Source organism: Mus pahari, chromosome 2 (assembly GCF_900095145.1).
Source record: "Mus pahari chromosome 2, PAHARI_EIJ_v1.1, whole genome shotgun sequence".
Taxonomy (NCBI): Eukaryota; Metazoa; Chordata; class Mammalia; order Rodentia; family Muridae; genus Mus; species Mus pahari.
In genome coordinates this window covers 124,444,291-124,458,415 of record NC_034591.1, presented here as the reverse complement: position 1 = coordinate 124,458,415, position 14,125 = coordinate 124,444,291, and the positions used below count along the sequence as shown (strand labels likewise).

At 42.4% G+C, this 14,125-nt stretch overlaps 1 protein-coding gene across 13 annotated transcripts in view; it reads right to left on the bottom strand.

Moving 5' to 3' along the window:
- Itpr1 (inositol 1,4,5-trisphosphate receptor type 1) overlaps positions 1 to 14,125 on the bottom strand; it is a 330,113-nt gene that overhangs the window by 190,546 nt on the left and 125,442 nt on the right. For all 13 annotated transcript variants that reach the window (XM_029535575.1, XM_029535574.1, XM_029535578.1 and 10 more), the window contains exons 6-8: positions 5,889 to 5,975; positions 3,398 to 3,556; positions 901 to 999 (exon numbers count right to left, since the gene is read on the bottom strand). In XM_029535575.1, coding sequence (XP_029391435.1) covers positions 901 to 999; positions 3,398 to 3,556; positions 5,889 to 5,975 — 345 coding nt within the window. The remainder of the gene's footprint in view (positions 1 to 900; positions 1,000 to 3,397; positions 3,557 to 5,888; positions 5,976 to 14,125) is intronic.

Genomic DNA, 14,125 nt, shown 5'->3' with positions numbered 1-14,125 from the left:
TCTAGGTTTGGTGGCTGATGATGGGATGGATCCCCGGATGGGGTAGTCTCTGGATAGTCCATCCTTTCATCTTAGCTCTAAATTTTGTCTCTGTACTTCTCCTTTCATGGGTGAAATAAAGTATTTATAAAATGGAATGAGATACTGAAGTAAGAATTGATCCAGTGCACACATTTGAAACCACTTAACAGCAAGAACAGCACCCCACGTACTCCTCAGCAGCACCCTAAGAAACTGGACCACCTTTCAGACTGGGAAGTGACGCACAGAGATGTTAAGTAACTCATCTGCACTTCCAGAGCTCGGGACCACAGGCTGAGATATGAATTCACATCTTTCACAATCCAGAGCTCATGTCCTCTCCATGAGACAGACATTGTATCATAAGAGATTTAGGATCCTGTGTCTGTAACTGCCCAGGGAAATATAGTGAGATTGGCAGATGTAGAGATGAAAATAAGAGACTGTAGCAAGGCTAAGCATAACCTGTAATGCAAGCTCCTGAGAATTACAAAAAGACGCCCTCCTTAGGGAGTCAAACTGAAAAAATGTGTTCCTCCAGCTAGGAAAAAAAAATGGCGACAGCAGCATTTTCAGGCTTAACCAATTAGAGAATGATTCTTCAGTGATGCAAAGTTTATCTAACTCAGCACCCATGCAGAGACCTGCAAAACCTCATCCCAGTCAACTGTGGGCCTTGGGCTCTTCTCCTGAAGAAATGGCAGTATCCAGATTTACTGCTAAAGTCACATGCAGTACACACACACACACACACTCACTCTCTCCCTCTCCCTCTCCCTCTCCCTCTCCCCCACCCCTCTCTCTACTTCCCCACAAGGCCTGCTTCTGTGGTCCAACCTTCACCCATATACTGGACTTCAACTTTTCCAATGTCCTTACCTCATTGCAGCCTGGGTTATCCACCAGCTGATGGCTGCTGGCATGTAGAGGCTGGCCAGCATTGACAGGGTTCAGAACTACCTTGTCGCCTATGACCACCTGGAAAGGAAGGAAGAACACAGCTTTTTAGGAGAAAGGTACTGCTCCATGGTTCTGGGACACCCATCACAGCAAGCCCGTCACAGCATGTGTGAACTTTTAAAGCTTGACCTGTGCAGCATGGTTTGTGTTCTGAAAGAAGGCTGAGGATGAATTTCAGTGCACAACTATTGCTACTTATACGTTGATAAGCTGTGAGTTGGTCCAGAGCACTTGAAAAAGGTTTATTATTATTATTATTATTATTATTATTATTATTATTATTATTATTATTCAGCTGAGATACTTGTATAAATAAGCTCAACTCAATTTGGGGGAAAACAAGCAAGATTCTATTTGAGTTGTCTTTGTGTTTGAAAGAATAAAGCCATAGTCATATTTCTAAAGCACTGATCTCCAAAATTGTGACTACAACAGAAGGAAACCTATTTTCTATATTAGATTACTATATTAGGTTATGTGTGTGTGTGTGTGTGTGTGTGTATACACACACAGATAGATACATACATACATAACTTTTTTTTTTTTTTTGAAACAGGTTTTCTCTGTATAGCCCTGGATGTCCTGGAACTCTGTAGACCAGGCTGGCCTTGAACTCAGAAATCCACCTGCCTCTGCCTCCCAAGTGCTGGGATTAAAGGCGTGCACCACCACTGCCGGCTAGCTTTTACATGTTTAAGGTTTATTTTTATGTTGCGTGTATGTGTGAGTGCCCACGTTCTCTCTGTGTACACCAGTGTGTTCAGAAGTTCCTGTGGAGGCTAGAAGAAGGCTTCAGATTTCCTGCAACTAAAAGTATAGGCAATTCCAGACTGCCGAGCCACCTCTCCAGCCCCCAGCAATAGACAGCTGAATACAAGAGTTTAGTGTATAACTAAATAAATGTGTCTGTCCAGAAACCCAAACCTACTTTTACGTGTAACACAGTCTGATACTCTATATTCCACTCCACTGTTTAAACTGACACCCTTAAAAGTATGAATGGGTCAATCCCTACAGAGGAGAAAAACTATTTTTAAAAAGATAATCATTCTTATTATACTCAAGTAGGTCATAGATTAACATACTAAATGACAGAAAAGGAAAGATTTATTGAATACAAAACTTGGAACCAGGTACATTGGAAACTCTTTCTCAGAGTGTGTGTGTGTGTGTATGTTGTATGATGTATGTGTATGTTGTATGCGAGTATGTTTGTGGATGTGCATGTGGAGGCTGGAGAAGGATGTAGAAGAACCTGTATCATCTCCACCTTAAGTCCCGAGACAGGGTCTCTCAGCACACCTAAAGCCTCCTGCTCAGCGAGACTACCTGACTAGTGAGTCCCCAGGACTATCTGCCTAGTCTGCTCTCCCAGTGCTTGGCTTAAAGTCATACATAGGCAAGCCTGGCTTTTATGTGGACACTGGGGATTTGAACTCGGGTCCCCAGGCTTGCACAGCAAGCTATCCCCTCAGCCCTGCACTTGCTTTTAATGGAGGAAGTAGAAGGGAAGGAAGCAGAAGAGATACTTGTCTTCCTATGAGGTAAAACCTGCATATTTTGAGAATGATACATTTTGGAAAAATATATGACTAAATTTTCTATAACATGGCATTACATAGATAGATAGATAGATAGATAGATAGATAGATAGATAGATAGACAGACAGACAGACAGACAGACAGTGAGTCAATATCTAGTTTTAAGTAAAGGGTAGGTAAGTATTTGCAGAATACTCCATGCTACTCAAGGTGCCAATTTCCTTTTAGCTTGTTTTTGTTTGTTTTTTTTTAAAGCATCTATTTTAGAACCTTAACAAGGTCAAGAACATAGCTGATAGCATTTAAACATATTCACTGTTAAGTGTGTGCCCACGTAATGACTGACTAATTTAACTTACAAATATCAGAAGTGTTCTCGGTTGCCTTGATAAAGGGATTCCTGTGGCTCTGTATTGTCTAGAACCCCAGGCCAGGGGCTTTCTGCAGTTGCGGAGGCGATGGAGACACTGCCTGCCCACTGACACAGGAAGCACGGGGTGAACAATCCCGTTCCCTACTAAGGCTGTCTCGTTTCCACTTTCCGTCCTTCACTATTTCCAAAATAGCTGAACATTTCTGTTTCACTCATGGAAATGGAATGGCAAGGGATCCTTAACTGGGATATTAATTCGGGATGGATGTTTTCATGGTAAAATTACGGAGGTAATAGGATTTTTTTCAGAGGCCCAGTAGGAAAAACATAGTGACTGTATTTAGGTCACACTTCACTCCTCATTTCCTTGTTTCCCAAACACTAGTTTCCATGGAGATCTGATCTCTTCAGATGCCTGGGGCTTCAATTCTAAACCTTTTCTAGTCAAGTCTCAAGCTGGAAGTGTGGTGTGGAGGGCTTTCCAGGGTAAGCTCTACTTACACTGTCTCCGATGGAGCGTAGCTTGTAGAACGGTTGAATGTAAAACCAGGAACCTTCATTTCCAGCCTCGTCCAACGTCACCCTCATGGCATTCTTCTCTAGGAGGGCTGGAAGCCTCTTATTCACAGTCAGGTATTTATTGCTTTTCAAATGCAGGAGCTAAAAAATCCATCAAGGGAATGAGATATGAGCGGGCCTGTGAACTCTCTGCCATTGCTCTCTTCGTCAAGTAAATTTTCTAACAGACATTCCTCCCACCACTGAGCTGCTGAGAAGCAGGAGAAACACGAAGTGCCCAACCTGGAAACAACAAGCAAAGGAACAGAGAATGGAGGCAGAGAAGAGGGCCTGGGAGAAGGAAAAATTGTTTGCCTCTTTTTTCATCAACATGGCCTTGGGCAAGAGAGACACTGTGGAAGCCAATTATCCCATCATCTGAGGCTACTAGAGAGGTGAGGCATCATGCTGTGGATAGGGGCTAAGGGACTGTAGTCTAACTAGGCACTGATTCCAGTGGGGGAATGAAGGAAGGACGTTTTGTCACTAGGCACGAGTCTGATTTAAAAGGCTGCTCCATCAGGGAACTATCATTCTCTGTGAAGGACACCCTGAGTATCTACCTTCACTGACTGCTTCATTCTTCACTCGAAGATGATGATTACATGAAGCATGAAGGAGGGAAGATGCAGATGAAAAGGAATTTGTCTAATAATCTGGACCAGTAAGCATTACCATGGCTTCCCATGTTGATGGATAAAAGAGAAACACAAACTCAAGACTTCTCAGTCCCTAGAGGGGGAAGGCCAGCTTGTGACTTCATTGCTGCTGCCCCATCTCCTGTTCACATAACACCAGAGCAACCTTAAAAGGCCAACGACTCTTAATAGGACTGCTGAGAGTAGAGGAATAACCTGTACCATTTGTGAATTCCTGCTGGCCTATGGGTAAGATAAACAGGAGACAATAATGTCCTCCCAGGCCCTTGATGCTCCTCCGGGAATAGCCTCTGATCATCCACTGGCTCACCTTCCCACAGGTGAGTTCCAAAGCCTGGGACCAGAAATAAAACTGAGATCGCCTAAACCTATCCTAAAAGCATATACCTTGTCAACTGGTTTGGCATGTCTTTCTTGAAACCTCACAGGACTGGAATGTATTGGCTGCCAGTACCCTCTATGTAATTTTAAAATCCTCAGTTGCAGCCAGTTCTCCAGTCTAACCAACTGAGTATCTCCTACTCAGCCTCAGAGGACTGGCCTTGCTTGACAATGGGATGGAACTTCAAAAGGGCATGTGGGATTGATTACCTAATATTCCAATAGCATTTGAGAGCTATGAGTAAGGCTTAACCTAAGCAAGCATTTAATCAAAAAGCATTAGCCAGGAATGGTGGCCCCCATACCTACAATCTTAGCACTCAGGATGTCAAAGCAGGAAGAAGACTCAATGATAGCCTGGGCTGTACAGAAAAAAATCCACGCAAGCCTGGGCTATACAGTAAGATCAAGGCAAGCCTGGGCAAGTTAGCAAGATTCTTTCTAGTTAACTTTTACATGCCCTACTTAAAAAAAAAAAATCACACAAAGTTATTTTTACCCATTTTTAGTACGTTTTCTCTCCCATATTTATGGTTAGCACTCTTTTACTCCCAATAGCAATAAAAACAGGAAGAAATTCATTCCTAATTAGTTTACAAGGTTAGCAGCACCCTCTGGGAAAGACCTGTGGAAGCCTTGTTTGGATGGTGTTATTTCTGCTGCAGGTTCAAGGGTACAGAAGATAACAGGTGAAGCAAACAACTCTAAAATATGACAGTTGTGAAATACTTTTGATTAACAAAAATTATTTAAAAGGATATATATGATTAAAATTTTGTGAAGGTACCTGGGCCTTTACAAGCCCATAACCCCAATGTTTACAGAGTAGAGGTAAAATGATCAAGAGTTGAGAGTCAGCTCAGCCACACGGTGAGAATAAGGCCAGTTTGGACTGAATGAAGCCTTTGTACACACACACACACACACACAGTGCATACATGCATATGTGCATGTGTGCATACATGCATATGTGCATGCATACATACATATGTCTGTGTGTTCACATAACTGCTTTTATTTTCACTGGCAAACAGCTCCTAAACAAAAGCTAAAATGTCCAGAGCATTCAACTTTCACCAAACATAAGAACTCCCTAAGACTGTAAGTGATGCAAAAACCGTAACAAGTGTATCTATCCTCTTCAGTCATCAAGTTTCCCATCTGGACCATCTGCATGCAAGTGATGAGCAACAGGCTGAGAAAGAAAATGCTTACACTGTGTATGACCCAATAGCATGACCAAGTGATATAATAAGAAACACAAGGAGGTTGTGTTTTGTTGTTTTGGTTGTTTTCAATAAAGTAGCTGCCATTGCCCCTATCACGAGTTTGCTTGCTCAGTTCTTTTTCTTTCTCATGTGTCAGCTCCAGAAGACAAGAGCAGCTGCACCTACCTGGATCACGTTGCCATATTGGATGACGGTCCCCAACAATTTCCTGTTTTCTGTCTCATTCTGCTTCTTTTCCAAGTCTGCAGCATGCTGTAACATTGACAAGGAAGAACGGTCACAAAGAGCAAAAAGTTCCATTCCTGTACAGCAACCACCATGATCTGAAACGCACAGCGAGCAAATCCCTAGGTACAGCCTAAGGCTCTATAATGAGCCAGGAGCGGGCAAAGCTCATCTAACCAGCTTAGCTATGTACTTGGGCTCAGCTTTCAGGGCTTTGGGGGCTTCATTAATATGAGCTTGGAAGTCATGGGCACCTGCTTATAAGAAACTAGTCAAGAGCACGCTCGTGTGCAGACACACACACACACACACACACACACACACACACACACACACACACACGAGAAAGGCCTGAAAGGGTGCTGCATTCCTCTTGTGATTTGCAAATGTTCTTTAAAGCTTTGGAATAAAACGGAATTGAAAAGCCAATCTTGGGCAGCATATGGTTTGGGGAATTTTAGTTTATTATGAAACATCTGTAGACTTATTTCCTTATTTGTAAAACCAGGCTGTGAACTTGTTTCCTTATTTGTAAAACCAGGATAAAAATGGTACTCATACCTCATATAAATCACCTTGCATAGTGGCTACTGATTGTAACATATATAGCCTGTTATTCATTACTGTCAAAAATTCATCATAATTTATTTAATTTTCATTTAGTTCCTTAAAAGAAAGATGATAGCCCCATTTTAAACAAGAAACATGCAGTTATTATCATCAAACATTTACTAAATGGCAGAGGTAATCCTCAAAGATGCATTTGGCTTAAACTCCAAATATGTACAGTGACAAGTAAGGCTAAAGGCACACTCAGAAAGGTGACAAAACCAAATAGAAGGTCCTAGAAGAGGGTGTTGGGGTCAACATCATGAAAAGACATCTTTCATTCTTTGGTCCAAGCCGTATTTAAAAAGCTATCATATACATCAAAGCGTGCCAATGGGAAGCTACTAACATTACGGACAATAAGCAGACTATCATTCAAGCCCATTACTCATCCTTAAAATGGATCAAAGAAACAAGGCAGGAAAGAAATGGCGTCCGGAACCTGCTGGATGGGAACAGCCCAATGACAGCTAAGGCAGGGAGTCTTCAGAAGCCTTTCTTTGCCATGTCTGCTCTCTAGAGAGTCACCCCTTTTCTTCAGGCAAGATGCTACCAATGGGTTCCCTTTCTCAGGTAGCATACCTTCATTTTCACAGGACCTTTGGGGACATCAAGTTAGAGGTCCTACACAGAAGCTTTATCATCTGACCAGGTCACTGTAAGTTAGTAAAACTCAAGGGACCTCACAAGCATGAGCAAACTATCACAAATATGAAGATGGATGATAGATATAAGCATTCAATCATTTTTCATTTTCATTAATTTTTTATGTACTTATTTAGTCCTAGGGATAAAACCTAGGGCCTCGCACATGCTTTTACCTCTGAGTTACCTCATCGCCAGTCTTGCAATAAAATAGTTGTGGTGGCTTGGATAGGAATGGCCCCCAGAGGCGCATAGATGGAAAAAATTGGACATTCAGGAGTGCCACTACTAGAGACGGTTAGCAGCTGTGGCCTGCTTTAAGGAAGTGTGTCACTGAGGGAATGGGCTTTGTGTTTTCAAGGGTCCAAGGCAGGCTCAGGATCAGGCTCAGGCTCTCGTTCATTTGTGTCTGTCTGTGTCTGTATCTCTGTCTGTGTCTCTGTCTCTGTCTCTGTCTCTGTCTCTCTCTCTCTCTCTCTCTCTCTGCCTAATGCTTACAATCCTTATGTTGAACTTCTCTAGTACGATGTTTGCCTGTGTGCCACCATGTTTCCTAAAATGATATTGGACTAAATCTAAGAACTGTACATAAGCCCCAGTTAACTTTTATTTTATCAAAGCTGTTGTGGTCATGGTGTCTCTTCAAAGACTAAGACTTCACATGACTAAGACAATAATTCAATCTTTATTATTAGGGACAAGATTGTAAAACTAAGAAATGTCTTAAAGATAATTTTAAAACAAGACTTAGGTGGGCTGAGCCAAAATCTTAACCATTCCTTCAAGTTCATGGTCTTCTCTAGCTCTGCCTGTGGGGCATGTGATTTAGAAAGGCAAGATATGGAGAAAATTGCAGGAAGCAATCCCAATTCACAGGCAGGATGATATGGAGGGAGATAACGACCTGCCGATCAGGGGAATCCCTGCAAGGTAACCGTGTATGTACCAGTGCTAACAGAGAGGGATCTGTTTCTTTCCCTCTCTTTTTAAATTATATACCAGTCTTCTACTCTCACTAATACAAAGATACAGCCATGGAACTCCAGTCATATCCAGACATGGTTGGTGCCTTGCAGACAGTACAAAGGCGCTCAGTACCCACGATGACCTCTGTACAAAAGATTCATATTCATTCATTCATATATTCTCTCTCTCTCTCTCTCTCTCTCTCTCTCTCTCTCTCTCTCTCTCTCTCTCTCTTGCCAGTCTTACCCCTCCCCATCCTTGTTCTCCCAGTATCCACCCTGTATTCCCCACCTAGAGCTCTCTCTAGTTCCCACGGGGAGTTTCCCAAACAATACACTGGGCTGGATTCATTTGGAATCAGAGTTTACACTTCCTACATTGTGATTTGTTCTTTCTACTAAGCTGTTTTCAGCTAATAATGAGTAGAAATTCAAGAGAGTAAAAAAAATAAGGTCATAGGGAGAAAAATCAATGAACTCAGGAAAATAATATTAAAAAAAAAAAAAAAAAAAAAGCAAATACAGCTTTTCTGTGCCCAAAACATGCCACTGGTTAGGTACAGGAAAACAGAAGTCTTGAGTAGCAATTCTTGGCCTCACATGATTTTAAGATGGAAATTTCTCATGAACTTTTTCTTACTCCCCAGAAATTCCAAAAGCCTCAGTTAAGACCTAAGAGCCTAAAAATATTAAGTCCCTTGCTGGCTGGTTTTCTGTCAACTTGACACAGAAACTAAAGTTATCTGAAAGGAGGGAGCCTCTATTGAGAACATGCTTCCATATGACCCAGCTGTAAGGCATCGAGGAGGGCTCAGCCTATTGTGGGTGGTTCAGTCCCCGGGCTGGTGGTCCTGGGTTCTGCAAGAAAGTAGACTCAGAAAGCCAGGGGAAGCAAGCCAGTAAGCAGCACCCATTCGTGGTCTCTGCACCAGGTCATGCTTCCGGGTTCTTGTGCTGCTTGAGTTCCTATCCTGACTTCCTTTGGTGGTGAACAGCAATATAGAAGTGTGAACCAAATATACCCATTCCTCCCTGAGCTCCTTTGGTGGCAGCGTTTCATCAAAATAATAGAAATCCTAACTAAGACAGTTCGTACCTATGCTGAATTGATGCAAATCAGTGTCAAACTGGTCATTCAAAAGATACTATCGTGTAACAGAAATTAATTACAAGGCAGTGGATCTGGAGATCAAGGGCAGTTGTCTAAAATAAAAGGGAAACAATACAGAAAGTAGATAGAGAATAGAAGCCAAGATTGACCTTAAAGACACCTGGAAGATCACAGTCAAAATTTATCAGACCATGCTACATCTCTTTCATTTCTGCACACTGCACACTGATGATGGTGCATGCCGTCAGTACTGTACAAACACAGAAAGCAGTAACTTCTGGGCCACTGTGAACTTGCTTCTATAACGTCTTATCATACAAGGAAAAAAGTCTCTAATTTGCTCTAATAGCTTGAATATAAAATATGTGTGTTCAGTGCAGGTACTTGGAGATGCCTTAGTTGGGTAAATGCTTGCCAGAGAGCATGAAGAGTGGAGTGTTCAACCCTTAGGACCTACATAAAAAGTCAGGCAGGATGGCACAGATCTGTAATTCCATTGCTGAATGTAGGGGAAGTAGACACAGATCCCTGGTTTTATTTGGTCAAGCAAGACCCTGTCACAGGAAGGAAGGAAGGAAGGAAGGAAGGAAGGAAGGAAGGAAGGAAGGAAGGAAGGAAGGAAAGGGAAAAGGGGGAAAAGGGGGAAGAAAGAAAGGGAAGAAGGGGACGAAGGGAAAGGGGAAGAAGGGGTTAGGGGAAGAAGGGGAAGGGGAAGGGAGAAACAAATACAGTTCTGGCTTCTGAAGATCACCATCCAAGGTTAACTTGAAGCCCTTACACACATACACACAATTACACATATGAATGAAATCACATAGCACAACACATCCACATACACAGAGGATAAATAAAATTCATTCAAGTTCATGTATTGGTCCCTAAATAATTCTCCTTACAAGACAAAACTTGATTTTTAAGCATAGCCATCATGCTGGGCAGTGGTGGCGCACGCCTTTAATCCCAGCAATTGGGAGGCAGAGGCAGGCGGATTTCTGAGTTCGAGGCCAGCCTGGTCTACAAAGTAAGTTCCAGGACAGCCAGGGCAATACAGAGAAATCCTGTCTCAAAAAACTAAAAAACAAAACAAACAAACAAACAAACAAACAAAAACCATAGCCATCGTGATTTTTTAGGTTCAATAGGCAACATGATATGTAGATTAGAAAGTAATAAAACGCAGATTGCACCTGGGCCTATAGACTGAGGCTGCCCAATTCCTTGAAAACAATGAGGTCAAAGTTTATTAAACTCTTTAAATACATCCATGAACATACTGTAACACAGTCAGCTGACACAACCTTTCTAAGGATAATGGGGTGCGGGTTCCTCAATGGAGGAAATTTTACTCAGTAATTTTACTTCTAGGAGTTGGTCTTTCTTAGACAATCTCACAAAAGTACAAAGTTTTATATACTGTGTGTGTGTGTGTGTGTGTGTGTGTGTGTAGTTTTTGCAGGCCCTTGACTAAGTCTTACTTCCTCCCTTTCCCACAGGGAATGGTTATCTAAAATTTCAATATTGTCCTACAACAGAATAACCATGTAGCCATTAAAAATGAACAGAAAACCTTCTGTTTACTCCAACAAAGTAAGAACCACAGAAACATCACTGAAATTAGAGAAAATAGTGTCTCTTCATTTTGACAATCTCCCCATGCGGAGAGTAGTGCACACAGATGATGAAGATCAACCTTAGTCGTCATCAAGTCACATTCAGGATCCCAGGAGTTAACGGTCTTCACTTTTCCCATTCAAATTTATTTCGGAATTCCTTTCCTATAGTGCCAATTTGTGTGGTTTCTGGAGCTACATCTTTGTGTGTGTGTGGAGGGGGTGTCTCTGTGGCAGGTGACTTGGAGATTTTTTAAAGCCATGTAAGTAATTCTTTTTATGTTTTCTTTCAAGATCTTGCCAAGAGTAACACCTACTATTCATTTTCCTTACACAGTGGAGTAGGGACCATTTTTAATTTATAAGGACAAAGTATTCCATCCCAGAGTTTCTGGGCTGCTGACATTACCACATGCTCTAAGCATGATCAAGCTCAACTCTGTTATAGTCACCTATTATTTTATTTCAGAAATAAAGCAAGCATTATTAAATTGGTACAGAAAGGTCATAAAGGTAAGGTCACTGAGCTCTCAATGACACAATAACAAACTGAGTTAAAGATCCAGAAAAACAGCTACTCCTAGGCTTGGAAGAAAACAATGAAGACCTGTCACTCCTCTGCTTAGCTTAGGTCTAATAGCTCAACTCTCAAAATCCAAACTGTGCCCACACGCATTTCAAGGTTATGGGCATACTACTCTCAGAAAACATTACTAGAGCCTTTATAACTAATGTAATATGAAGGTGAAGTTAACTCACTTGGCCAAAAGACTTCTGGGAAATTGGTACCTAAAGAGTCAAAGCCCAGCTTCTGTTGGAGCAGTGAGCACACAGTAAGCAGCCACTAGATGTCATTCTCCTTCAGAGGGCTGTGCAAATTGCTTACCCCTGTCACAAGGACGTTGAGTGGTCTAGACAACAAATTCCTTAAATGGCATTAATTAAAAATAACCTGACCTCTGACTCTCGGGTGCTGCCCGGTAATTGACCAAAATAAAAATGAAAACCCACTAGAGACCAGCCACAAGCCCCCAAAGGCAAGGAAGGCACTGACCAAAATACCACATCTTAATGACTGCACCAAAAGGGGGCAGAAGATATTTAAGGGGGAGAAACTCCAACTTAGCAAGAAAGTATGAGCTATACAAAGTCAAGGGCAGCCATCACCAAGACAGCAAGGCCAGGCCAGTCATCTCAGATCAGGGCAAGGAACTTCAAAAACATAAATAGCATACAGCCATAATACATCTCCATATCTTTCTCGGTCTCTTGTCTTTAGTGTTTCTCTGTCTGTCTGTCTGTCTGTCTGTCTGTCTGTCTGTCTGTCTCTCTCTCTCTCTCTCTCTCTCTCACACACACACACACACACACAAACACACAAAGACAGAAAGAGTTGAACATTCTTAATCACCTTTAAGAATAGACTTAAAAACAAAAATAGTGTATTTTGTTCATGTAGTTGTAGGATGGAACATCAAAAGGAAGTGCTTATGGAAAAATGCATACATCACAGGTTGCAAATGACACTAAAGACTCACATCTGGCTTTCCCCAGCCATTATTCTGAGTTGCTGTGGAGCTTATCCTGTAAGCCTTAACTGAATTAGCTGCCAGCAGCATGGTTTGAAAATCGAAGCATGACACACAGAGGCACAGATTTCTATCTTCACTTGTCAGGGCAGCAGCCATGTGCAGCTCTCAATGCACCTTCCCACACAGCCCAGCAGGAGCAGGAACCCCAAGAGCAGCATGCTCTGTAGGCCCCCTTTATTCTTGTAGGCTCCCCAGTGGTTAAGAGGACTATGAATCTGAACCCCTATGGTAAAAAGCACAGGAGAAGAAAGTTCGAGATGTATTGCTAAGATCTCACTGATGGGGTGATCTTCATACCAGAGATGAAAAAGTAAGACAACTAAAGGCACCTAGGGCATCCACAAAGACACTGCCCCAGGCATCTGCACCCGAGGAGGAAGGAGAATGGAAAGACCTTTTCCACCCCTTCAACCAGAAGCTCATGTACCCATCACAGGCTTGGGGGTTGGGGGGTGCTTCTGATTGAGAGGAGGAGGTAGAGCAGAGCAAGTGACATTCAGTGGACAGACAGGCTGGTCCTCATGAAATGCCTGGCTCAGTCCTGTGCAACAAGCAGTGATTTCATCCTACACAATCCCATGGACCCCGGGACATTCACCTGAATTAAAATGCACCTGCACCTTTTAGAACCCTGGATCCTACTCCACTCTATACCTCAGGAAAGGGCATAGTTCTATGTGCTACATTAGTACTTTCACCGATACGTATTTACAAGCACTGTAGGTACTGTTGAATACAGCAAAGTGCACTGTACGGTCTTCATAACAGAACCAAGAGCTGCTGGTCATCATTAAAGTCCCATAACAGACACCAGGCTTCCCACATGGCAAGTGCTACCTACCTGCGTCAGTTAAGTCCCACAAACCTGGGAGACTTCTCATCTCCCAGAGCAACTATCACTACACGTTAACTTAAGTGTGTAATTTATTACATAACTTATCATTTCCCTTTCTATCTCCTTTGTCATCTGTTTTTAAAAACAGATATCTAGGAAGCCATCGCACATTTGGAAAACCACAGTATTTTCTATGAAGAGGTAGCAATGGGCCTGTGGAGACTAAGCCCAATGTGATGAGTTCTGTAAAAGTGACATAATTCTTTCAGTCTTTACATAATCTCGACCCCCAGGTCTTTGCTTCTTTTCTTCTGCCCTGTAATTCTGGGAAATGCCTCAGATCAAGGCTTACATGTTACCTCCCTTTTCCTTCAGGAAGCTTTCCCTGATCATTGCACCACACTCTTACACAGTAAAGGGTATGTTGCTCTGTATTGCCTCTTTATTAACTGTAAGGCAGCATTACCTCTTTATTCTTTAGTCATAAGAACCTGAAGTCTAAGCTGGCAGTGGTGGCACAAGCCTTTAATCTGAGCACTTGGGAGGCAGAGGCAGGAAGATTTCTGATTTTGAAGCCAGCTTGGTCTAAAGAATTACAGGATAGCCAGGGCTACAAAGAGAAACCCTGTCTCAAAGAACAAAAAAGAAGGAGGAGGAGGAGAGGGAAGAGAAAGAGGGGAACGAGGAGGAGGAGGAGGAGGAGGAGGAGGAGGAAGAGGAGGAAGAGGAGGAAGAGGAGGAAGAAGAGGAAGAGGAGGAGGAGGAGGAAGAGGAGGAAGAGGAGGAAGAGGAGGAAGAGGAGGAGGAGGA